The 26835-nt window shown below is 38.2% G+C and overlaps 1 protein-coding gene across 3 annotated transcripts in view; it reads right to left on the bottom strand.

The window, feature by feature from the left end:
- The window catches only part of LOC126237357 (serine/threonine-protein kinase mig-15), a 325139-nt gene that overhangs the window by 5403 nt on the left and 292901 nt on the right, over nucleotides 1-26835 (bottom strand). For all 3 annotated transcript variants that reach the window (XM_049947425.1, XM_049947424.1, XM_049947423.1), the window contains 3 exons: nucleotides 22048-22197; nucleotides 21010-21120; nucleotides 8925-9113 (listed from right to left, as the gene is read on the bottom strand). In XM_049947425.1, the coding sequence (XP_049803382.1) occupies nucleotides 8925-9113; nucleotides 21010-21120; nucleotides 22048-22197 (450 nt within the window). The remainder of the gene's footprint in view (nucleotides 1-8924; nucleotides 9114-21009; nucleotides 21121-22047; nucleotides 22198-26835) is intronic.

Genomic DNA, 26835 nt, shown 5'->3' on the forward strand with positions numbered 1-26835 from the left:
TATCTGCCACACATTGATCTAATTACAGCAAAAGAGGCCATACAACTTCTATTGACATTTTATTACTGGTAAAGATGAAAAATATTTAAAACAAGATTAATTACATTCTCTATTCTTTCTGAAACAAATTGAGAGTGGCTTTAGAACTGTGCATACGTGTGTGTGTGTGGGGGGGGGGGGAGGGGGCATATGTTAAGACTGCACATAGTAGACTTCGGTACCGTAAAGCAGGCCTCACTTCGTCCATACACCAGGTGCTTATCCATCATTATGGTGCGAAGTTACAATATACTTAGTTGGTATTGAACTCTTTCTTTCATCTTTTTTCTACGTCTGTTTGTCTACTGTTTCATGATGATACTATTTGTGTGTTGTTTCATTGTCAAAAACATGCACATCAAAGATTTACTTTCAGTATTAGAATAAGAATCCTTAAACGAGGGAGTTACACTGTAGGAGCATATATGGACACATTTTTTTTAAAATCTTTTTTATGCAATGAGAACACATGCAAACAGATGACAGTGCATCATTGCAGTACTGTGAAGAAGCAACCAGTACATTGTTCTGACACCAGTAGTCAGGTGTGTAACATACACAGGTGACAGCTATGAAGTTTAACCCTTTGTGTTTCACTGTGAACCACTTTTTGCTGCATTGTATCCCTTTGTGGCATAGGTGACTCACTGTGAAACCACCGTCTCACCCTTCTTTGTAGTGAACTTTAGCGGATATTTGATGAACTAACTCAATAAATATTGAGAGAGCAACGCTGTGAGCAGGAACTGGCATTCAGCACGTTTTCCGTGCAAATCCGACATATTGTGTTTCAGACACGTTTGTTTTGTGTTATTCAGATGCTGTGCTTTATTCAATGTCAGTAAAATTTTTCTACACGCTACGACATATATTCTAGATTGAAAATATGTCTAAAGTTTGAATATAGCACATTACTTGAAACAATGAGAAGAACAAATGTTGGTGGTTTCGCTATGCTAATATGATACCTTTACCGTACAAAGCTTCTATTCTTATATACAGTAAGTTATTTAACTTTTACTGCTATTTAGATGGATACAACATATTCCTTGGCAGAATTAGATGCGGCTATTGTCTACAACCTACTTTTTGAGGATATTCCAAGCAATTTGTCAGAATCTGAAGAGGATGAAGATCGTAATCTGGAAGGTATTACTCAGGTCCTTGGACAGGAAGCCCCCACGCTCCTACCTTCTTTAGCAGCTGAGAAAGAAGTTTCTGAAGCTCCAGCTGATGTCAGTGAACTACTTCCTTCCGCCCAAGACTTCACAGAACCAAACTGGGCACGTGAGTTCAGTGATTATGATCATGTAAATTTTGTGGAGGAAACTGGGCCTTCGCCCAATTTCGATAGTCTTTCTTCCTCAGTTGACTTTTTCCTTGAACTTTTTATGAATCAGACATTGGAGGAAATACTTTATCAGACAAATTTATATGCTATGCAAAAGGGTGGTGGCATCAATCCCTACCCTACAAATATAGATGAGATGAATGTGTTTTTAGATATTAATTTACTTATGGGTGTAAAAGCACAACCTAGTTTTAGGGATTACTGGTCATCTTTCCAGCATTGCGGGATGAATACAATGCCCAATGAATGCCACTGAATAGATTTGTGTAGCTCCTTTCTAATTTACATGTAAATGGGAATGAAAAACAACCACAGAGGGGATTGGCAGATTATGACAAACTATATAAACGACGACCATTGCTAAATTCTCTCTCCACAACCTACAAAAATTGTTACAAGCCATCTAAGAAACAAAGCATTGACAAGTCAATGATTAAGTTCAAAGGGCGATCATTTATGAAAACATATATGCCACAGAAACCCATAAAAAGGGGTTACAAATTGTGGGTAAGGGCAGACGAAATGGGGTATATTTGTGAGTTTCAAATCTACACAGGGAGAAATGGAACCCAGGTAGAAAAGGACCTAGGTGGAAGAGTTGTTACTGATTTGACAAGATCACTGGAAGGTCAGGGTTATGAAATCTACATAGATAACTATTTTACATCAGTACCATTGTTCAACAACCTTCTATTAGATAAAATATATGCCTGTGGCACAATTAAAAGCATCAGGAAATACTTGCCAAAATATTTTAAATCTGATAAATGTTGTACTTGTGGGGAATCAGAGTGGAGGAACTGGGAGGGAGTAACCTGCACTAAATGGATGGACAAAAAACCTGTTCTTTTTCTCTCAAACTTCCATAATCCAAACCAAGAATCCACAGTGAACTGAAGAAAAAAAGATGGCTCTCAGGAAGCAATAAAATATCTGAAAGTCATATGTGACTATAATACTTCAATGGGTTATGATGACAAAGCAGATATGCTCAAATCAACTTAGGAATTAGACAGGAAAAGCAAGAAGTGGTGGCGCAGAATATTTTTCCATTTCTTGGATGTCACTGTCGTGAATGCCTATGTCATACATAAAATAAAAATTGAAGTAACACCACTGAAATTAAAAGATTTTAAGATACTAGTTGTTGAGGGTCTGTTTGTGCAAGGCAGTATTTCTCCTAGCAGGAAAAGGAGAGCAATTTCCTGTCCATCATCATCTAAGAAGACATTTAGAATGAAAGTCTCTGTGGATAAAAGACAATCCGATGAACTGCATATTCCTGTTCATAGCAAATCGAAATGCAGTGCAAATTGTAGTTCAAAAAAGGAGCCTCATGCACAGTATGTGATGTCGGATTGTGCCTACCAGATAAAAAAAACTGTTTTTTGGAGTATCATGAAAAGTAGATAACAAGTGTTGTATGTAATGTACTTCGAAATTTTGCATTAAAGAAAAAAAATTTTTTTGGGACCTCAGTTTATAAAAAGATATGTATGAAAGAAAATGTAACATTAGTGTAATAAAATATTGAAAACTAAAAATTAGTGGATTTCTGAAAGACGTTGAACAACCCCTTGTGTCACAGTGGTTTCATAGTGAAACCACCTATGTAAATTTTTTATAAAAATTGAAAATTTTTATAAAAAATTTGTAATGTGCTCCAGTAATGCAATAAAGAAGAATAATATCAAATTTCAGTGCATATCAAGTCCAAAAGTATTTGTGTGACTTAAAGGGTTAAGAAGACGTAGCATCTTGGAAGATTTCATCACTATCCGATGTTGACAATTTAATCTTTGTAAAGACAGCCTCTATGTGATTTTTTTAAATACCAGACATACTGTATCTTTCACTCTCTCTTGTTTGTGAGCTGTCACTAGGGTAAGATGTACCTGCAAAGAGATCAATATTGTACTTACGGACTGACTGAACTGTAAAACTTTGTATAAAATAACATTTGTGAGAGAATTATTAGAAACTAAATGGTTTTGTAATGAATAATTGAGTGTAAATGTAAAATTTCTTTATAGTTCCTGAGTTTGCAATTAAAAAAATATTTTCATTCTTACTTGGGGGTAGAAACTTTTCAACCCTGCAATAGTTGCATGCGGACTGACAGTCCGCACAAACTTATTTTTTCCTTTCTCTTTAACCTTTTTAGGTCAAGGAATCACATGACTCGAGTACCTTCCAGCAATCAACAGTACTACATTACTCTTTTGTTTCATTTGGATTAGAGCGGTGGTGGTGGAATGGTCAACAATTGTGGACTGACATTCATGTGCGAACAATGGCATTTGATATGATTTTTACTGTTCTCTTTTGAAGGTACAGTAAGAAGGAAGCCATTACAGTAACAAAGTTTATTGTCAAGGATTTCTATTATTGCAGTGTTACTTTCTATTAGTTACATTGTATTGTTAGGTACAGGTTAGTTAATTATTCTGTTTATATAAGGTGTTACAAAAAGGTACGGCCAAACTTTCAGGAAACATTCCTCACACACAAAGAAAGAAAATATGTTATGTGGACATGTGTCCAGAAACGCTTACTTTCCATGTTAGAGCTCATTTTATTACTTCTCTTCTAATCACATTAATCATGGAATGGAAACACACAGCAACAGAACGTACCAGCGTGACTTCAAACACTTTGTTACAGGAAATGTTCAAAATGTCCTCCGTTAGCGAGGATACATGCATCCACCCTCCGTCCCATGGAATCCCTGATGCAGCCCTGGAGAATGGCGTATTGTATCACAGCCGTCCACAATACGAGTACGAAGAGTCTCTACATTTGGTACCGGGGTTGCGTAGACAAGAGCTTTCAAATGCCCCCATAAATGAAAGTCAAGAGGGTTGAGGTCAGGAGAGCGTGGAGGCCATGGAATTGGTCCACCTCTACCAATCCATCGGTCACCGAATCTGTTGTTGAGAAGCGTACGAACACTTCGACTGAAATGTGCAGGAGCTCCATCGTGCATGAACCACATGTTGTCTCCTACTTGTAAAGGCACACGTTCTAGCAGCACAGGTAGAGTATCCCATATGAAATCATGGCGGTGAATCGAGGAAGTACAGTATATACTGACGAAACTAAAATGAGCTCCAACATGGAAATTAAGCGTTTCTGGACACAGGTCCACATAACATATTTTCTTTATTTGTGTGTGAGGATGTTTCCTGAAAGTTTGGCCGTACCTTTTTGTAACACCCTGTATATTTTTGCGAGATGGAATTGACACTTGGATACACGAAGCCAAGTGAGCCTCCAGTGTGTTCAAATATGTTTGCGTCACATATTCCTAAGAAAGTTAAAATCGTTTTTAGTTGTATCCAGTCTCCATCATAATGACACTGTTCATGATGAGATGGGCAAAGCAGATATGGTAAGTGTATACTACAAGATGAAAGGAAATATAGACATATGTGACAAGCTGCATGCTGTTTACAATTGTGCAAGACACACTCTCCAATGGCCTATGGTCATATTTTATTTCCTACTGACAGTTGAAGGTAACCTATGAGCTCTTCAGTAATTCATGCTGTTTATAACATAGACAGCTGCACTCAACTAAGAGATTTGCTGCACTTCTTGTCTTATCTGTTTGTTTCGCAAGCACCAGTCCAAGCTGCCATTTAAATTTACACATACTAAATTATATATTCACAATATTTTGTTGATTTTTAATCATAAATCTATGTTTATCTAGATACGGACTGACAGTCTACAGTGATTACTAATAGCACACAAAAAATGGTGTGATTATTGCAGGGTTAATCCTGCTGAAATAAGTCATTGGTTAATTAAGTTATCTAGAAGTGATGCCTCCACACTTGTAGTTTCAACTGACATACAGACAAAGGAAAAGGACTGTACTACTATTTTTCTCATCAAAAATTATTTCCGTCAACAGGACAAAAGCCAGGTCAACCGGAGTGTTACATTTAGTCTTTGTAGGTAGTCCTACAGATGAATCTGGGCCGGCAGAACATTGCCTCAACAGAAGAGGTAAGCGAAGCTTTTTTTTTATCCAAACTCTCTTACCATCATGATCTACCAATGTCCATCCAAGACATTTTGAAATATGTGCTACACACTTTAGATGCTTTACTTACAAGATTATCTGGATACATTTTCAGTTAACTTCATCACAATACGTTGGCACATTAATAAGTTGGTTGCCATGGCAATGAATATTAATAGTGATATTTCTCTTACTCACTTTACCCAATTTTATACAAGACCACATGCTATTTTTTAAATTTATTATTCTAGGCACTGCGTAAGATTTTTCAGTCAATCTTACACTAGGGACTAATGACCTTTCCAAACTTCCTTGAACTATCACTCTTCTTCCCTGACGAAGACACTAACACTCCCAAAAGTTAACTTTTTTTTAACTTTTAAGTCTTTGTTTAACTACTTATAATTGCACCTTATGAAGGTATGTACTGACCAGCGATTCTGTCTCCTTGTAAGCAAGACCCCTGGAGTAGACATTCTCCCAGAATTATTGAGTTCCTAGTGAGAGTCAGCCATGACAAACTATTCCACCTGGCGTGGAAGATGTACAAGACAGGCAAAATACCATCAGATTTCCAAATGCATGTAATAATTCCAATTCCAAAGAAAGCAGGTGTGAATATTAATGAACTATCAGTTTAATTAGTCATGGTTGCAAAATACTGACGAACTATTCACAGAACAATGGCAACACTGGTGAAATCAAACATGGAGATGAAAGTTTGGAAATGTAATAACACATGAGGCAACACCAACCCTATGACTTAGCTTGGAGATAGGTGGAAGCAAGGCAAACTTATGTTTACTGCAATGCAGATTTACAGACACGTTTTGCAGTGTTGAGTGCAATTCACTCTTCAAGCATAGGTGAAATATTGCAAATGAATGGTTACCTACAACTTTACACGAACCAGCTTGTCATTAAAAGAGCTGAAGGATATTGGAAACCAAGAAGAAAGTTGTGAAGAGAATTAAAGTTCAAAGAAAAGAAACAAAAGCTGGAGTTTGCAGAAGACACTGTAATTCTGTCAGCAATGGCAAAGGACTTGGAAGAGAAGTTGAATGGAATTGATTCATAAGAAGTTGTAACATTAATATCAACGTAAGTAAAATACGGGTAATGGACTGTAGTCGAATTAAATCACGCATGGCTGAAGGAATAAGTTTTATTATTTGACAGACAGGATAAAAAATACAATCTGACATTAACTACAAAAGTGTAGAAACATCTGTTAACATCAAACATCAATTTAAATGTTATGAGGTCTTTTCTGAAGTTGGAAGTCTAGATTTTAGTATTATACAGAAGTGAAAGTGGACAACAAAACAGTTCAGACATAAAGAGAATAGTAGCTTCTGAAATGTGGCACTACTGGGGACTGCTGAAGATCAGATCAGATAACTAGTGAGGAGGTGGTGAATTGAATTAAGGAAAAACATTGTGTAACAACTTTAGTAAAAGAAGGTATCAATTAAGAGGACACATCCTGAGACAGCAAAGAATCGTCAATTTCATAATGGAGGGAAGTGTGAAATGTAAAACTGTAGAGGAAGACAACTGTAAGCAGATTCATATGGATGTAGCTGGCATAGGTTGCGCAGCGATGGAGAAGCTATATTAGCATAGAGAGCTGCATCAAACCAGTTTCTAGACCAAAGATCATTACAACACTTTGCTTATCTACTGGTATTGGGTCCATTGACCTCAACAAAGCTTGGCACAGTTTAGTGGCATCATTCAAGAGAGACAAAAGAGTTGCGCATTATATGTGACAACAAACAGTACCTTAGTAATATGCAGTCTCACTCTTTTTTCTGAAACTCATGTTTATTTTGTGGAAATAAAACAGTAATGTTCCACGAAAGTGGATTCTGGTTCATTAATAGTTCCAAAAGAAAATATTCTGAATTTTGGGACAGTAAAATATGCTCCCATGAACATTACAATGATGGCTGCTGTATGATCGAAGTTCAGAAAATGTGCCACTACTAGGAAAAATTCATCTGAAAGAGCTACAATTATGCTACATCCCCCAAAAAATTCATCTCTGTACTAGATTGCACCCACCATGGCCTTACTCAGATCCATTACTATCCACATACAGGTGGGGTACAGAAGCCATTGGCCCAATTTGTTTTCCACTAATCAGAAAACATCCCCAGTACACCATAAATAAACTAAAATTTTATCATTTCTCTACAACTTTATCATATATAATTAGAAATTTTAAAACTAATACTAACAAGTCCAGAAATCACCCATCTAGCTTTTATTTTAACTTAGCGCATAACTGGTTCATAATTCATCTGCACACCACCATCATGGGATTCCCAGAGGATTGAAAGATCTTTCCTGGACTGATGAGTCAGAGGACAAGGTGGGGCTCCCAACAGCAGGTTATGAGCACATCTAGAATGACATGAGGCAATGTGTCCCTTTGCCAATCTAACACCTTTAGGCAGAAGTTTTCTCGCACAAGGGACGTTTGCATATGATCAAATTGGGCTTGTTATGTCTGAAATCATCTCTCAGTGAATGATAAGGAACCTATTGCTCAATCATATGGATATACATTTTTCCACCTAATGCATTTCACATGTGTCCTTCAATCTTACCTCAGGCAATGCCTCATCCAGTCACTTTCAAAATGTCCCAGAATAATTTGAGGAACACTTTATGGATTTGACACTGACTGCCTGTGGCATTTTTTCAGTCCCGTTGAACAAATCTCCGATTCCACTTAATGAAATGTACACGCCACAGAGCCAGCTCTGACCATTCTCCTTAAATTGTGGTTGAGTGATTATGGATCAGGATGGTCTCAACAGTTTTGTGGATTCTTGCGAGTCCATGACACATCCCTACTGAGATCAGGACAAACATTCTGCAATGTAGTTGGACAGGTAATAAAAAATCTACTCACCAACAAGCAGAAGCAGAACACACATATAAAAATGCAGAAATGTACAAGCATTCTGAGCCAGTGGCTCCTTGTCCTGCAGAAAGGTTGCTGGGTAAGGAAGAGGGGTGAAGGAGGTTTAAGAAATGGGGAGAGTTTGGAAAATTTGCCCAGGACCTCAGGTCGGAAGAGACTGACCAGGGAGATGAAGAGGAGAGACTGCAGAACCAGTCTTTCCGTCTCATCCCATCCAGTAAGGGTCCCCTGACCCCAGGTTCTGGGCAACTTTTTGGAACTCTCCCCATTTTTTAAACCTCACCCATTCTTTTCTTCACCCCTCTTCCTTTCCCTTCAAACCTTCTGCCAGAAGGAGCAACAGGCTTTGAAAGTTTGCAAATTTATATACATTTATATGCCACCGCTTGGTGGGTAGACTTTTATCTCTCCAATTACATTGACTTTTCAAAAATTTATTACTTTCCTTGATAAATTCTGCAAAGTAGATAGCTCTAATTCTGTGTGTGTGTGTGTGTGTGTGTGTGTGTGTGTGTCAATGTTCCTTGTTTACCTTATCTAATGGCTAAAATCGCAGGTAAACTTCTTACCTTGTCATTCCTTTCACAGAGGAACTTCAACCTCTGAGCCTTTTTATGCATAAAGACACCATCCAGGTGACCAGTTTCAACACTTCTGATTTCTATAGCTTTATTTCCCCAGCCCATTATTTGGCCAGTTCCTATATATGCAACAGATGTAGGCATCTCTCCCCACTGCAACACAATGTTCTTGGACACCTGAAAATTTAGAACATTGGAAATAAACAAACAAATTATACAGATGATGTACATGCAAGTGTCTGTGCCTGCTAAAAAGGAGTATGAAATTAACTGCTAATTAGTTTTTTTCAAGCAATCAAATTTTGTGCAGGCATAAGAAAGTAAGCTACATTAAAAACTTTAACTTCAGTGTATTTTAATTTCTCTGGTTTTTAACTTGACAGATGTAAGTAAGAACAATATGAAACACAATGGATTCTAGAACCATGTCATGAAATGAAACAGGCAACACTGTTCTTGTTGCTTGCTACATAAAGAAACACAAAAACATGGCTTGAATGTAAGTAATGCTTAGCGAGTACTTGTATGTTACTGAAAACGAGTGAATGAGTTTTGTGCGTGACTAAAATATATATATTAATAGAGGGAAACATTCCACATGGGAAAAATATATCTAAAAACAAAGATGATGTGACTTACCAAACGAAAGCACTGGCACGTCGATAGACACACAAACAAACACAAACATACACACAAAATTCAAGCTTTCGCAACAAACTGTTGCCTCATCAGGAAAGAGGGAAGGAGAGGGAAAGACGAAAGGATGTGGGTTTTAAGGGAGAGGGTAAGGAGTCATTCCAATCCCGGGAGCGGAAAGACTTACCTTAGGGGGAAAAAAGGACGGGTATACACTCGCACCCACACACATATCCATCCACACATATACAGACACCGGGAGAAGGGATTGGTTGGTAGGACATATTCTGAGGCATCAAGGGATCACCACTTTAGTATTGGAGGGCAATTCGGAGGGTAAAAATCGTAGAGGGAGACCGAGAGATGAATACACTAAGCATCTTCACAAGGATGTAGGTTGCAGTAGGTACTGGGAGATGAAGAAGCTTGCACAGGATAGAGTAGCATGGAGAGCTGCATTAAACCAGTCTCTGGACTGAAGACAACAACAACAACAACAATTACTTGATGGTACCTGAAGATAAAGTTTAGGTTTTGAAATCAGTTGTGCAATAAATAATAAATTACTGGCAACTAAAGCAGATTTTTGTATCATCCTATTAATTAATCATGATATAAATTACACTATGACTTGGCAATACTGATGTGGCAATAAAAATGTTATAAATAGCAAACAATGGAAAATCCTGAGTGGACTACAATAATATTATGAAAAGGAAAGTTGGCACTCACCGTATAGTGGAGACGCTGACTTGCAGGTGAGACACAACAAAAAGACTATCACAAATAAGCTTTCAGCCAATGTGTGTGCTTATTTTTTGTTTATTTTTGATGAAGGCCTTACTGGGCGAAAGCCTATTTGTGACAGTCTCTTTTTTGTGCCTATCTGCAACAAAGCATCTCCGCTATATGGTGAGTGGCAACTTTCCTTTTCATAATATTGTTATAAATGGCAGCGATGTGATTCCAATAACTCTTGCTGGGTGTTGTATGGGGAGAAGTCAGATAACATGGAAAGGGGAAGTTAAGAAGTTTGGTAACCCATCAACTGTTTCATGTGCAACTACAAATTGCCATACCAACACCTGCATGTGACACTACTACTACTACTACTACTACTACAATGAAACTTCCATCAATTCTACTTTTGAAACAGACACTTCAAAATGCCAATTATTGTAAAATTAAGTGTATAATTTTTTTAAACAATTCTTGATGTATGTGGCAACAACTTATTTCCCTATACCTGATCTACAGTCACTTGATGGTATGTTGGTTGATAAGTACATCAACAGCAAATGATGTTCAGAAATACTTACTACATCTACATGCTTTGTACACTGCTGTTCATTTGCACAAATCAGAAGATCACTGACATTATTTTTTTAACCGTCTAATATTTTGATGCATTAAGTCTATATTTCGAGGGGGTCGACGGGTTGTTATGTGGTCCTGTGGCTGTTTTTCCTGATTGTGTACATATACTACAGTTGTGTGCATATAAGAAGGCAGATGTTGGGGCAATGTGCGATGCCAAAGAGAGGTGTACCATGTGAAACTCCAGCCAATAGCACCAATCAACCATATCAGTCTGCAGAGCACACTGATTTTCATGTTAGTTTGGATATGGCGAGGGTACACAAATGCTGTAGTATTTGTTGTGAGCAGAATAAATCAAACATGACAATTATTATGTTATGAAGCGATAACCAAAATTTATCAAACATGTAAATTGTTCTAGGGAACATGAGAAGCAGAAGCAGTGTCCTGGTGTGAGGCTTATACCAGTGTTGCCAGTTACCACAGGCTGGAACATGAAGCACTGGACAGAAACAGACAGCCTACTGGTGACATTGCCTTCTTAGTTGCATCCCAATATAACGAAACACGGGACATGCATTCTTAAGAAGTCCGATGCATGCCTATCTATTCCCCCTGGCAACAGTTCACTTGGTGTACATGGCTACGTGAGTTCCCAATGAGTCACCAGCAAAGAGTCAACCCTAATAGAAGACACCGGTACTCCCATGATCACTAGGGGTTGATGTTGGGCTGACAACTCAAACCGTAAAAATCAAATGTTACAAAATCTAATGAAGAGAGAGACAGCCTTACCTGATTACTTGATCAGATGGATCAGTACCAACTGTATATCACCACTACTCAATGGGCGAGATAGTTGAGGGAAGGAGTCATAGAGAAAAAGGATCTGATATTTTATAGCTGCCGAAAGAAAGATCATGGCTGGTACTAATTTTATTGTACACAAGAGGAAAAACACACCTTATTATCGACTTAAGAGGTGGAATCAGATTACGCAAACTCAAAATAAGAGCAAAATTTTTCAACTATTGTCTCATATGTTCTCATATTCCAACCAATGAGAAGAGTGAAGAAGACAAGGGTGCTTTTTATGATGAGGTAGGTGAAGTATCAACTAACACCCTAGAGGAGATGATAATTTTTTGGAGATATGAATATCAAAACAGGAAAAGAATGTAAGCCTTGTAATGGAAAATACAGTCTACGTGATAATTCAAATGACAATGGGTTCAGACTTGTACATACTGCTTCCTCGAGAAAAATGGTGGTGGCTAGAACAACTTCAACCAGAGAGAGACTTAAAATAACATGGAATTCTCCAGGTGGAAATATTTGTAACCAAACTGACCACCTCCTAACAGATGCAAGGCAACAGTCCAATTTAATTATGTCAGAAACTATAAGGGTGCGCATATTGACCCTGAGCATTACCTTGTCATAGTAACAATCAGAATCCAAATATCTACTGCAGGGAAGATATGTGGATCTCATGGGGGAAAAAAATAAGTATCACACTGATAAGCTCAAGGAGGTTAAGATTGCTCAAAGATTTTCAAACCTGCTCAAAGAAACTTTGGCATACGTGTCCAACAGAGAATTGAGATGTGGATGAACTCTGAAGACATCTTCACAAAAGCTGCTGACGAAGGTATAGGAATAATACATCATGCGATATACAATGGCTGGTTTGATGAAGAGTGTAGATAATGGAATGCAACAAGTAAACCATACCCAACGATCTGCAGACGACTATATAATAGCTAGATGAAAATAAATGAGGCTGCCAAAAAAGAAAACAAAAGAGCATGAAACAAAAGAACTGGAAGAAATGGAACAGATTAAAGGATTTCCAGCATGGGACTAAATTGTGTTAGTTACAGAGATGGGTCAATTTTGAGTAGTGATGAGACAACATGTGAAAGGTGGGCTCAAAATTGGTGAATTGTTGAATGATGGTTTAGCTGAGGACCAAGGAATCTTACCTTCTGTAGACACACAGAATTCAGAAACAGGGGAACCAGGACCAACTGATGAGGAAGTGGAGGCAGCCATAAATAACTTTAAGAATAATAAGGCCCCAATAATGCGTCTAATACCAGTGTAAATAGTAAAAAGTACAGGAAAGGAATATGTCAAACATTCCCACAGGCTTGTAATAAAGATTTGGAAGGATGAAAGTGTCCTTGATGAATGGAATTTCAGTATCATATCCCCAACATACAAGACAGGCGATGTGATGAGGAATTTGAATATTACCTACTGCACATAAAATACAATTCTGGAATACTCATAATTTCGCGCCAATGGTGTGCTGGAGCAAAATGTGGCTGGCATCCCAGTACAACGCCTATGTTCAATGTGCAGCTGCCAGAAGTTTCAGTGTTGTATGTCTGCAATGAGTAGAACATTGTGTCACACAGTTTGCAAATTTTGAGATGGCAGAGTTAGAGGATCACCGAATCTGCATTGAATTTTGAGTGAAACTCAAGGAAAACTCTACAGACACACACCAAATGATGCAGGATGTCTATGGTGATGACTGCTTAAGCCATACTCGGTGTTACAAATGGTTCACACAGTTTAAACATGGCTGGACAGAAGTTAAAGACGATCCTCATTCAGGATGCCATTCGACATCTGCTGATGTCGCTCATGTCACGAACGCCAACAAAATTGTGCATGAAAATCAAAGACTGACTGTCCAAGAGAATGCAGATGAATGTAACATTTCAGTTGGATTATGTCACAAAATACTGACACAGCATCTTGGAATGCGTCATGCTGCCACCAAGTTTGTCCCACGACTCATCAGTCAAGATGAGAAAGACTTTCATGTCGCAATCTGTGTAGAGCTTTTGGATCACACAAATGAGAATGTAACTGGTGATGAGACATGGGTCTATGGTTATGATGTTGAGACCAAGGTTCTCCAAAACCAAAAACAGATCATCAGGTCAGGTCAAATGTCAAAGCCAAACTGATAGTTTTCTTTGACGCTGAAAGATTGGTTCACCATGAACTCATCTCACAGGAACAACCTGTTAATCGATGGTACTATCATGTTGCGACGCCTGCAAGAAAATGTGAATAGGAAACGCCCTGAAATGCGCCGAGAAAATTTTCCTATGTTAAAAATATGGTTTGGATTGCTGTTATTCTGATTGATTGTAACATTTATATACCATTTACGGTCAATGTCCTCACAAAATATCTGTTGTTTTTATGTAATTACAGCTTAAATATCAAGATCTGGTCACATCACACGCTAGGAGTAAGACGAAGCTATACATATGTTATAGGAGCATTAGCCATAGTTACTATGTACTTTTTCTGCAAACCGTTTAGCTATTTAGTGATAGAAAATGCAATTACAACTTTTAAGTAACAATAGAAAGGAATTTTTTGAACACTGATAGTGGAAGCCTTGCAAAAGTTGACGTGTATGCTCCACCCATTTAGAGCAGTGATATGCGCAACGACGAACCCTCTGCATCGTCATTAAACTCTGTTGACACTGGCGGATGATGGTTGAAATGACCGCTACATCAAGCATAAATCTAGAGATACCAGTATTTGAATGCTGGCCCTATTCTGACCCGGAAACGAGACTGGAATCTCCTACATGTTAGTCAGGGGGCCTGAAGATGGCATAGTAAATTGCTGAAACTGGTAGACAACAGTTTGGAAATTTGATGGCTCAAGGGTGTTTGATTTGACAACCTGCACCGACCAGCTGAGTCCTGCAATCATAGAGAAGGGGAGCATCCAGGTCTGAGTTCTAGCTGGCACAAATTTTCAAGTTTTGCCATTACAACACCTCAGCCTTTTGTTTGGCTGGAACTCATGATTTTCAATCTATCCCTTTCTTAGCCTTCCTGTTTTTCATACATCTACATCTACATCTACATGACTACTCTGCAATTCACATTTAAGTGCTTGGCAGAGGGTTCATCGTACCACAATCATACTATCTCTCTACCATTCCACTCCCGAACAGCGCGCGGGGAAAAACGAACACCTAAACCTTTCTGTTCGAGCTCTGATTTCTCTTATTTTATTTAGATGATCATTCCTACCTATGTAGGTTGGGCTCAACAAAATATTTTTGCATTCGGAAGAGAAAGTTGGTGACTGAAATTTCGTAAATAGATATCGCCGTGACGAAAAACGTCTTTGCTGTAATGACTTCCATCCCAATTCGCGTATCATATCTGCCACACTCTCTCCCCTACTACGTGATAATACAAAACGAGCTGCCCTTTTTTGCACCCTTTCGATGTCCTTCGTCAATCCCACCTTATCCCACACCCCGCAGCAATATTCTAACAGAGGACGAACGAGTGTAGTGTAAGCTGTCCCTTTAGTGGACTTGTTGCATCTTTTAAGTGTCCTGCCAATGAAATGCAACCTTTGGCTCGCCTTCCTCACAATATTATCTATGTGGTCTTTCCAACTGAAGTTGTTCGTAATTTTAACACCCACGTACTTAGTTGAATTGACAGCCTTGAGAATTGTACTATTTATCGAGTAATCGAATTCCAACGTATTTCTTTTGGAACTCATGTGGATCACCTCACACTTTTCGCTATTTAGCGTCAACTGCCACCTGCCACACCATACAGCAATCTTTTCTAAATCGCTTTGCAACTGATACTGGTCTTCGGATGACCTTACTAGACGGTAAATTACAGCATCATCTGCGAACAACCTAAGAGAACTGCACAGATTGTCACCCAGGTCATTTATATAGATCAGGAACAGCAGAGGTCCCAGGACACTTCCCTGGGGAACACCTGATATCACTTCAGTTTTACTCGATGATTTGCTGTCTATTACTACGAACTACGACCTTCCTGACAGGAAATCACGAATCTAGTCGCACAACTGAGACGATACCCCATAGGCCCGCAGCTTGATTATAAGTCGCTTGTGAGGAACGATGACAAAAGCTTTCCGGAAATCTAGAAATACGGAATCAACTTGAGATCCCCTGTCGATAGCGGCCATTACTTCGTGAGAATAAAGAGCTAGCTGCGTTGCACAAGAACGATGTTTTCTGAAACCATGCTGATTACGTATCAATAGATCGTTCCCTTCGAGGTGATTCATAATGTTTGAATACAGTATATGCTCCAAAACCCTACTGCAAACCGACGTCAATGATATAGGTCTGTAGTTAGATGGATTACTCCTACTACCCTTCTTAAATACTGGTGCGACATGCGCAATTTTCCAGTCTGTAGGTACAGATCTATCGGTGAGCGAGCGGTTGTATATGAGTGCTAAGTAGGGAGCTATTGTATCAGCGTAATCTGAAAGGAACCTAATCGGTATACAATCTGGACCTGATGACTTGCCCGTATCAAGCGATTTGAGTTGCTTCGCAACCCCTAAGGTATCTACTTCTAAGAAACTCATGCCAGCAGCTGTCCGTGTTTCAAATTCTGGAATGTTCCATTCGTCTTCCCTGGTGAAGGAATTTCAGAAAACTGTGTTCAATTGCTCCGCTTTAGCGTCACAGTCGTCGGTAACAGTACCATCGGCACTGCGCAGCGAAGGTATTGACTGCGTCTTGCCGCTTGTGTACTTTACATACGACCAGAATTTCTTCGGATTTTCTACCAAATTTCGAGACAATGTTTCGTTGTGGAACCTATTAAAGGCATCTCGCATTGAAGTCCGTGCCAAATTTCGCGCGTCTGTAAATTTTAGCCAATCTTCGGGATTTCGCGTTCTTCTGAACTTTGCATGCTTTTTCCGTTGCCTCTGCAACACAGTTCGGACCTGTTTTGTGTACTACGGGGGATCAGTTCCATCTCTTACCAATTTATGAGGTATGAATCTCTCAATTGCTGTTGCTACTATATCTTTGAATTTGAGCCACATCTCGTCTACATTTGCATAGTCAGTTCGGAAGGAATGGAGATTGTCTCTTAGGAAGGCTTCTAGTGACACTTTATCCACTTTTTTAAATAAAATTATTTTGCGTTTGTTTCTGGTGGATTTGGAAGAAACGGTATTGAGCCAGCTACAATGACCTTGTGATCACTAATCCCTGTGTCAGGCACGATGCTCTCTATCAGCTCGTGGACTAACTGCTCGAAATAATTTTCGGAGAAAGCATTTAGGACAATCTCGGAAGATGTTTTCTGCCTACCACCTGTTTTGAACAAGTATTTTTGCCAACATATCGAGGGAAGGTTGAAGTCCCCACCAACTATAACCGTATGTGTGGGGTATTTATTTGTTATGAGACTCAAATTTTCTCTGAATTGTTCAGCAACTATATCATCGGAGTCTGGGTGTCGGTAGAAGGAGCCAATTATTAACTTAGTTCGGCTGTTAAGTATAACCTCCACCCATACCAATTCGCACGGAGTATCTACTTCGACTTCACTACAAGATAAACCACTACTGACAGACACAAACACTCCACCACCAATTCTGCCTAGTCTATCTTTCCTGAACACCGTCTGAGACTTCGTAAAAATTTCTGCAGAACTTTTTTCAGGCTTTAGCCAGCTTTCTGTACCTATAATGATTTCAGCTTTGGTGCTTTCTATTAGCGCTTGAAGCTCAGGGACTTTCCCAGCACAACTACAACAATTTACAACTACAATTCCGACTGTTCCTTGATCCAAGCATGTCCTGTATTTGCCATGCACCCTTTGAGATTGCAGCCCACCCCGTACTTTCCTGAGGCCTTCTAACCTAAAAAACCGCCCAGTCCACGCCACACAGCCTCCACTACCCATGTAGCCGCCAGCTGAGTGTAGTGAACTCCTGACCTATTCAGCGGAACCCGAAACCCCACCACCCTATGGCGCAAGTACAGGTCATGTCATCCCAGTGCGATCAGTTATATTATTGGGACTATCCTATAAAACTCAGTTCAGGTGCTGGCATACACATAATTGCAATAAAGCAAAGAGCAATGAAAGGAGCCTTCACAAATCTTGAAAGAGCTGCCAGAAAGTGCATAAATGAGGGAAAAACTAAGTATGAGCCTATAACTAAGAAAAATAATCTTGATGAACCACCATTCGTAGCAACTGGTGCATGTAAGTTTGATTGTGTGTGTAGTTTCACTTACCTTGGATCAGAAGTAAACAATGTCAGCTCTGAAATCCACAAATGAATATTGTCCCTAACAAGGGCTACCATGGCCTCAGAAAACATCTGAAATCTAAGCTGTTATCTAGGGATCTTAAGTTGTATTGCATAAAGTTTTAGTGGAGCTGGTACTAATGTACAATGCTGAGCCTGGACTAACAAAATTAAAAAAAATGGAAAGCTATTTGGTGTATTTGAAGGAAAGAGCTTTTGAGACAAATTATTGTGCTACATGAAAAATTTGTGCCTGGATGAGGAGATTTAACCATGAATTATATAATCTATACTATGAACCAGACATTGTCAGTATATTACGAGTTAAAGACTGGAATGGGCAATATATGTACTGACAGATAATGACAGAATGAGTAAGAAGTTTTTCAATGTAATGGAGGACCAATGCTATGGTGGGAGGAAGGTGCCATAGAGGGTGTAAGGAAAACTGGAATTTAGAACTGGAGGAGTTTGGCACTACATAGAAAAAAATTGAATTATCTTCTATAGAATGCCAAGGCTCACACAGAGCTGTTGTGCCACTAACGATTATGATGATGATTACATTTTCATCTGTATTTAAGTTACTTTAATGCTGATTCCCTGAATTCTGAATTCACCATAAAAAAAAAGTGCTCCCCTGATACCACTGATTACAGGATACTTCCAGGAGGGGCATCACTCTCCGTTTACCACCGGCAACTAAGACCGAGACCGCTACAAAACTGTTCAGAGGACTGCATCCAAGTATACATCTGGCCATGATGTTCCTGACATGCAAGCTACCTATTGCTTGAAAACTGGACTAGTTTCAAAAGAGAACTATTAATAGATACCATGATATCCACCCATTGGCAGGAGCTGACTTCAATTTCTAAAATTATTTCAAAAAGAAGCTGTAGCAAACATACGAGCTTCTATTGCAACTGACTGAGGCAGTATGTGCTTCCACTTTCAGGAGATTTGTGTGTGTATGCATTAAATCTTGCCATTTGCTGTAATTCTGCTTCAAATATGTCATGTTTGTTGAGTGAACAAGGTATTTTGGAAGCTCTAGAGATAGATTCAATGATTCTGGTCTGAAGAATGAAATATCTGAGTGGTAACAGTCTGAAGAAGATTGATATTTCAATGAGATGCAGTTTGCTACAATTTTTTGTCACAAATATTGTTGCTACATATATTGCCACTGTAATTACAGTTTAGTCTTGTTTCGTTTGTCTTCATTTTGGCTTTTTTACAGATGAATCTTATGATGAAGCCATCATCCAACAGGGGTTCCAAGATTTGTTTGGAGAAAAGTAAAGCAAGCAAGAAACAAACTGGTACTGTCCCCACTGCAACAAACCACTCTGAATGACAGAATACTTCAAACTTTTCCATACAAAAGACAACTACACATGAAATTACTCAAGAGATTAACTCATCTTGCACTTTTTTAAGGACAATTATTCTTACTGACATTACTATAAAATTTATAACCTGCCACAGCAATTAAATAATGATGAAAAATAAACCTCAAAGCTTGGCATTTTTAGTTTTTATTTTTATTTTTATATATATTAATGTGCCAGAACTTTTCAAATAATGGCATACATGGCTGGTTTTCTGTGGTACACATTTTTATAAGTGGCTAGTATTAGAGCTACTTTATCCCCAATGCAACAGCACAAGTAATTTAGTTTGCTGTACATACCTTTGCATTATTTGAAAAGACTACTGTAAGAACAAGAAATACTTCTCGTAACTTAAGATCTTCAGACACTACAACACATATTTATTCAAAATTGTAACAGTAGCTGCTGTTGAACACAGACCTACAGACTTCAGTCAAAGGTGCTAACAACTAAATCATGGTGGCACAGAACTTAATTAAGAGAAATAGCTACATACTCCCACCAGCTAATAACCTGAACACTCATTTCTAGTGAGATAAATGACTACTGTTGTTGTGGTCTTCAGTCTAAAGACTGGTTTGGCGCACCTCTCCATACAAGTTACCCCGTGCAAACCTCTTCATCACTGCAACCTATATCCCCCCCCCCCCCCCATTTGTTTCAGTACCGCTTTGTTAGTTGCTAGATTTACCCCTCTATCTTCAGCTTTCTTCTGTAGCATCACATTTGAAATGCTCCTATTCTCATTTCACCTGAACTGTTTATCGTCTGCATTTCACTGTTGTACAGTGCTAAACGCCATTCGAATACCTTCATAAAAAGACACTGTTACACATTACCCACTCCACTCAACAAATATATCTGAAAACAATTTAATGGTGACATCATAAAGAGATGTCTGGAGGTTCTTGTTACATTTTTAATTCAGTTCCATTCCAAAATATCTTCAGAATTTGGCAAAACTACAGTAGTGTAAATTTGTTTACATTCTTATATTTATGTGGTCACAGGTGTAAGTTCTCTTACATTTGGATTGCGGCCATCTGAGTTTAAAACTGTTAAAAGAAAATGAGTAATGTAAAAACCATGAGCAATTTTACAATCAATACACAAGTCTGTATTTTGACAATATTATGGAAAGGATAGACTGCTATTCACCATATAATAGAGATGCTGAGCAGAGGACAGGTACAACAAAAAGACTACCAAACATGTAAGTTTCCCGGCAGAAGGTCTTCTTCTGAAACAGACAGCATACACACACAAGCAAACACAGCTCTCACACACACGACCACTGTATCTGGTTGCCGTGGCCAACCAGAGAAATGTATGTGTGTGTGTGTGTGTGTGTGTGTGTGTGTGTGTGTGTGTATTTCAGAAGAAGGCTGGCCAAAAGGTTACATGTTTGGTGTCTTTTTGTTATGCCTGTCTGTGACTCAGCATCTCTGCCATAATGTGATAATCCTGCTTGTTAATATCACCCACCAAAAATATTTACTAATAAGAAAGTGAGCCCAGTTGGTAAATAACTTAAGAGTAAATAACACTATACAAATGATGTTTTGTGAAATAGTTTTGTATATAAAAAAATTTCTGTAAATTTCAATTACCTTTCCATATGTGTTAACATACACTCCTTCGTTGTCATAGCACAACAATAACTGCATACCATTAGAGTTAGGCAAAGGCACTATGCAATGAGGAGAGATGGGTCCTTGTGTCTGTAACAGATTCAGTAACGATATAAATATTTACATGTCTTCGCCACATTGTGCATGTGTTGATTATAAAAACTTTTTTATTATATAACAGCTAATCTGTGTAATGCATGTGAGTTGCAATTATGAATTTTTGTTTATATTCAACATAGTCATAAACAGTTTGGCCCCAGAACAGCCATCTTCAAATGCTACGGATGGTATTTTGTTAACCAAATGTCACCCACAGCATTTGAAGGTGGCCACTGTGTCAAAAACAAAACAAATCTTTATAATATGTTAATCACTGAACTCCCTAAATGAATATAGTTTTTCCCACAAGTTTGAATTGCTATTGATTAGAGATTAATTATGGTACATCCCAAAAAAAGTTTCTAAAACACTTTTAAAAGCATCACGAATTTAACAACTCTTTTGCATAGTTAATATTTCTAATATTCCAATTACATAATAAGAAGGTAAAGGGGTAAGATAAAACTGGAAAAGGGCATAAAAGAAAACAGCAATAAGTTCCATTTAAAAGGTAAACACACAAAATTGATGTGACTGGCAAAAGAAATAACAGGAGTGAGAGTTTACAGTTTTACTGTAATTTAGAAGCAGGGCCTCCAAAATAATTCACAGAATTTTTTCTTCTTTCATTTTCTGGTTTTTGTAATGTATGAAAAGCCAATTTTATATAAACATTTGAAATAGCAGCCAATATTCCTTCAATATGTAAATAAAAATAGTTCCTAGTTATTTGACATGATGAGAACAATGATCGGTGTGTGTGTGTGTTTTAAATAACAAAGGATGTGTGGCAGATTGATGAAGGAAAGATTTTTGTGGTGATGGTGGTGATCAGAAAATCAACACATTATTCCAAGTACATGGTTAATTTGTGAATTTTGATAGAATTAACTGAATTAAAATAGTCACTGAACTCACATGCTTAGGCAAGTAAATGTCATAGACAGAAGCAGAATCAAGGTCCACTGCATGGAAGCCATCAGCTGATCCATAAATGACCTTCAGTCGTGAACCTTCTTCTACAGTGAGATCCACCAACAGTGGACGATGTGCCAGATCTGCAAACGACTGTGAACAATAATAAATGTTATGTGGTGAAGTTGAAAATGCTTGGACTTTCCATGGCCTATAATTATGAAATACCAGACATCAGAAGAAAAGCAGAGAGATGCAATTAACATTTTTATTAATATTGCTAAGTTGATCATTACAGTATCATAAACTAGTGTAACTTATAAGTGAAGGAATGGTGATATCAAATCAAATATCATATTAACTTTCCATGTTTCAGTTTCATAAAGCCAAACAGTTCACTACAATCAGCCTGTTTTCAATATAAGTAACTTTTTGGCTAATGGCAGTTACACGAGGCAAAGTTCACAGATACAAGAATCCTTGAAGAAAATACCAATTAACTGCGATAGTAGATCAACTGACAGTTATCTGAAAGGTATACAGTGCCACACACTAATTTCTGAGGCTGGTCTGGTCAGGTCAACACTAGAGCCAGAGTGACTAGTACTCTAGTTAAAACAATGAGCCCACAACATATTTTCTTTATGTAATATAAATTTTTATGTAAGCCTGCTAATGCATTTAAATTTTAGAAAGTATATTACCTGGAATTTTCCTCCAATTCTACCTAAAGAACAGGTACACTTTTTTCATTAATCTCCTACTTGATGTTAACAGATACAATTTCACAGAAAAATATTTTTATGCATTTTTCTTTCTGCAGGCCGCATAAAATGTTCATAAAAAATCACACTACTTTGGAGGAAGTATAGGCTGCTGATTTGTAACATTTGTTAGAAAGAACAGGGGATGGAAAAAAAAAAACCAATTACTATGTTTAGTAAGGTGTACGAAACTCATTGGTGTTCAAAAGCAGCTTCCAGTCACAGTGGAATGGATATATACAGGCCCTGTGTAGTTTTCAAGGGAATCTTATACCATTTTTCCTGCAAAATAGAGGCAAGTTCAAGTAACAAGGATGGAGGTGGACAGCGATCATGCACCCTTCTCTACAAAGTAGGCCACAAAGTTTCAATAATACTGAGATATGGTGACTGTGGTGGATAGAGCAGGTGTGTGCTCACAAAACCAGTTCTGGACAACGCAAGCTGTGTGAACAGGGGCGCCTGTTGTCTTGAAACACAGCATCACCATTGAGAAACAAACAATGTATCATGGGATGGACCTGATCAGCAAAAATGGTCACACAATTCTTGGCTGTAATGTCACCTTGCAGGGTACCCATGGGGCCCATGATATACAACAATATGGCTGCCAATATCATCACCAAACCCCCACCATGTTTCTCTCTTGGAATGTAAACTTGGCCACAACTTGGAAACAGTGAAAAACAAGACTCACCTGACCAAATGACTTTCTTCCATTGCTCTATAGCCCAGGTTTTATGGCTTCATCACCATGTTTTCCTGTTATGGGCATCTGCATTGCTGATGAGTGGTTTTGGAATAGTTTTACACTGAATTTTTGCAGGTCTCCTATTCTTATTTTTCATCACAATCCTCTTCAACATCCCTGTTGTGACTCAGCGGATGAAGCTTTTCCGCTTCCCCATATGCAGTATAAATCTTTACTACGGTGCCTCTTGAAACACCGAACACTTTCGCTACTTTGGTTAAAGAAGCACTACCACATGAGCACCAATGATCTACCCACATTCAAATTCACTTAAGCTCTGACATAATGCACTCACAACCACACAGAAACAGTTCTGACCTTGACTGACAGTTGCAATGTTCTGAGGACATTGCACAGGTGCTGCTCATGATCAAATATAACAGCACAGCTTGCAGGCTTGGTTACCATATGCATTAATCAGTTCAACAAAAAACCAAGCAAAGTTGCCAAATTCACTTTCTTATTTACTCGATGACCAGTTTCAGGCCGGGAATGCTTTGATAATAAGAGGTCATGTACAGGGAAAGTGCCAGGATGTTTGACAAATAATGGTATGTGACAGACTGATACAGATTCAACAAAGTTTGTGAATGTAGCTTTAAAAAGGAAAACTGATCATTTGCAATTCTTGATGACACCAAGGGAAAAACGGGGTCCGATACATACGAGTCCAAATTAACCTGTTCTTAACGCACAGATGAAGTTACACAAAGCTCGACAAAGTGTATGTGTTGTAATTAACACCAGAGGTTCTCCACTTCCTCCTTTTGACAAGTTTCTTTTTCGGAAACTAAAAGGAGTGTGTAAGTTCCCAGTACTTATTATATACTATATAGTGCAGCTTTTGCGCTCAATTACCAGAAACTTAAAATGTCAGATGATAGGGTACTAGCTTCTTTTGATATTGTGAATTTGTACCCCAATATCCCAATCAAGGGAACCCTTTCATTTATCATGAATAATGTTTTGCATAATGCTACTATGATTAATGGGGAGCTAACCAAGTTTCTTGATCTCCTTCAGTTCAGTCTATCGTATAACTGCTTTGGTTTTGTTAATAATGTCTACCAACAGCCAGATGGGCTTACTACCAGCAAATGCCACTCAGGCTTATTGGCTGACATTTTTATTAATGATTTGGAGAGTAGAATTTTTTTATCAGAATCAGGATCTCACTAATGACACTGTTTTTTTTTATGAAAGATATGTTGTTGATGTTTTCATGTTTTTGAAGGGTGCTTATGATAAGGTGGTGTCCATTTTTAATTTATTCAATGAGCAGCATCTGACCATTAAGTCCACACAGGAAGTTGAAGCGGTTAGGAAATTGAGTTTCCTGGATTTGCTTAAAAGGAGAGGTGATGAAGAGCCCTAGCTTTTCAGTTTTTGGAAGACAATGAAATGTGATGCTATAGCATGCAATGATTCCAATCATCCCATTAGAAACGAGGTAACTTTCATGCTATGGTAGCACATCTGTTGAGTCTGTCTCTAAATTAGAACAAAGTTAATAAAGAGTTAAACACTTTGAAGCAGGTTACAGTGGCTAATGACTATAAACAATTGCTGGTTTCCGGTTTGTACAGAAAGCATAAGCAGATGAAACAACCACGGACAAATGATGTAAAAGAGTACCCAACGTTGCAATATAGGGGACCAATCTCCAAACACCTGCTTTGCTCCTTCCCAAAAATATTTAGGATAGGATTCTGTATGAGTGGACAGCTAAGATATAAGATGGGCTCGACAACTGGGGATGTAATGTGGAGCTTGTGAATCATTTTATATTAGACAAACAGGCAGAAGTTTTGTCACCCGTTTTAAAGAACATGTGGATCATTCTAATACGAACACATTTAGACAGCATTTAAGAAAATGAGGGTCATCGGGTTGATACTGCAGGTAACACACTGAAGGTTTTGCATCATGCATCGAAAGGTATGCAGTTGAATATTTTGAAGGAACTTGAGATTTTTAAGAGCATAATAAAAGAGCCAGATAAAGTTCTGAAGGAATAAGTTGATTTTCAATTTAGTCAGTTCTCTGTTCTACTCCAAAATGATGTATAGCATCAATCCCATTGTCATTTCTGCCACAAGCTCCTGTATACCTGGTCCCCCCCCCCCTTCCCCCACCTGTTCTTTTCTAATATTCTCATAATGACATTTTGCTTCTCGTGTTGACTGTTATGTACTGAGTTCAGCTTCCACCTTTTTCATCTATTGTACTATCACCCACAACTCATAATTCCCAAACCCTTCCACCTTCCCTTCCCCATTTCATAAAAATAAATTGCATATTTTACTGTCTGTAATTTGGTTCTTGCATTTAGCACTGGTCTGTCATGTGCTCCCTGTCATTATGATGTTTCACTGCCGATATACAACTTTTGATTTCAGTACGCACTATCGTCTGTGGTGGTACAGCTGCTGCTGGTTGGATACCAACATTTCTGTGTTTGTTGTGACTTTACGCTGTACATGTGGTATGATATGTATGGCAGATTGTGAAGCTTACTTAACTGGTTCATTATATGGTCTTCACCACTACATTATTTTTAAAAAATTGTTTGGGTTCCTTTTTCTATGAGTGAGATGGGGGGCTTTGTGAAAGACAACTTTGTGGGTTAATGTCTTTCTTACCTGGGACATGTTATCTTCACGTGTCTTACACAGTTTGTTATGGCAAAGTTTCAATGCTTTTAAAGGATTGGTAGTGAAGAAGATTTTTTAATGTCCTATTATTTTGGTTTCTTTTAATACTAATGTTTGGGTCCACATTTAAAGATTTTTACAACACAACATAGCATACAACTTTGTACTATGCGCCTCTTGCGGTGCTGCTGTTTTCTACTATTCAGTGATTTTTAGTATCTGACTTTGCTTCTTGGTGACTTGTACTGTTACTGCATTCATTGTTGTGTGGAGAATATTGTAATAAATACAAAATCTTTCCTATATCCTGATAGGACACCCCCTTCCCACAGTTTCTTTATGGCAACAGAAGTAGTAGACTGCCAGTTACCGTATGTGCTGTAACTATTCGTTTGCACCTCATAATGTATACATTTTTGGCATGGTTTTTGCATTTTCGGAAACACCATTTTGACCATCTGTTCTGCTAGTATTGAAATGATATATTCTGTGTGTAATACCTCTATTCTACATTAATGTAAATTTGGTTTTCTGTCCTGTGGGATGATTCAAAAACTGGTCCCAGCCCAAAAGCTTAGACAATGAGTAAATAAAACATGTGAAATTTGCAAATTTGGCTGGT

This window comes from Schistocerca nitens, chromosome 2 (assembly GCF_023898315.1).
Source record: "Schistocerca nitens isolate TAMUIC-IGC-003100 chromosome 2, iqSchNite1.1, whole genome shotgun sequence".
In the NCBI taxonomy this organism is placed as follows: Eukaryota; Metazoa; Arthropoda; class Insecta; order Orthoptera; family Acrididae; genus Schistocerca; species Schistocerca nitens.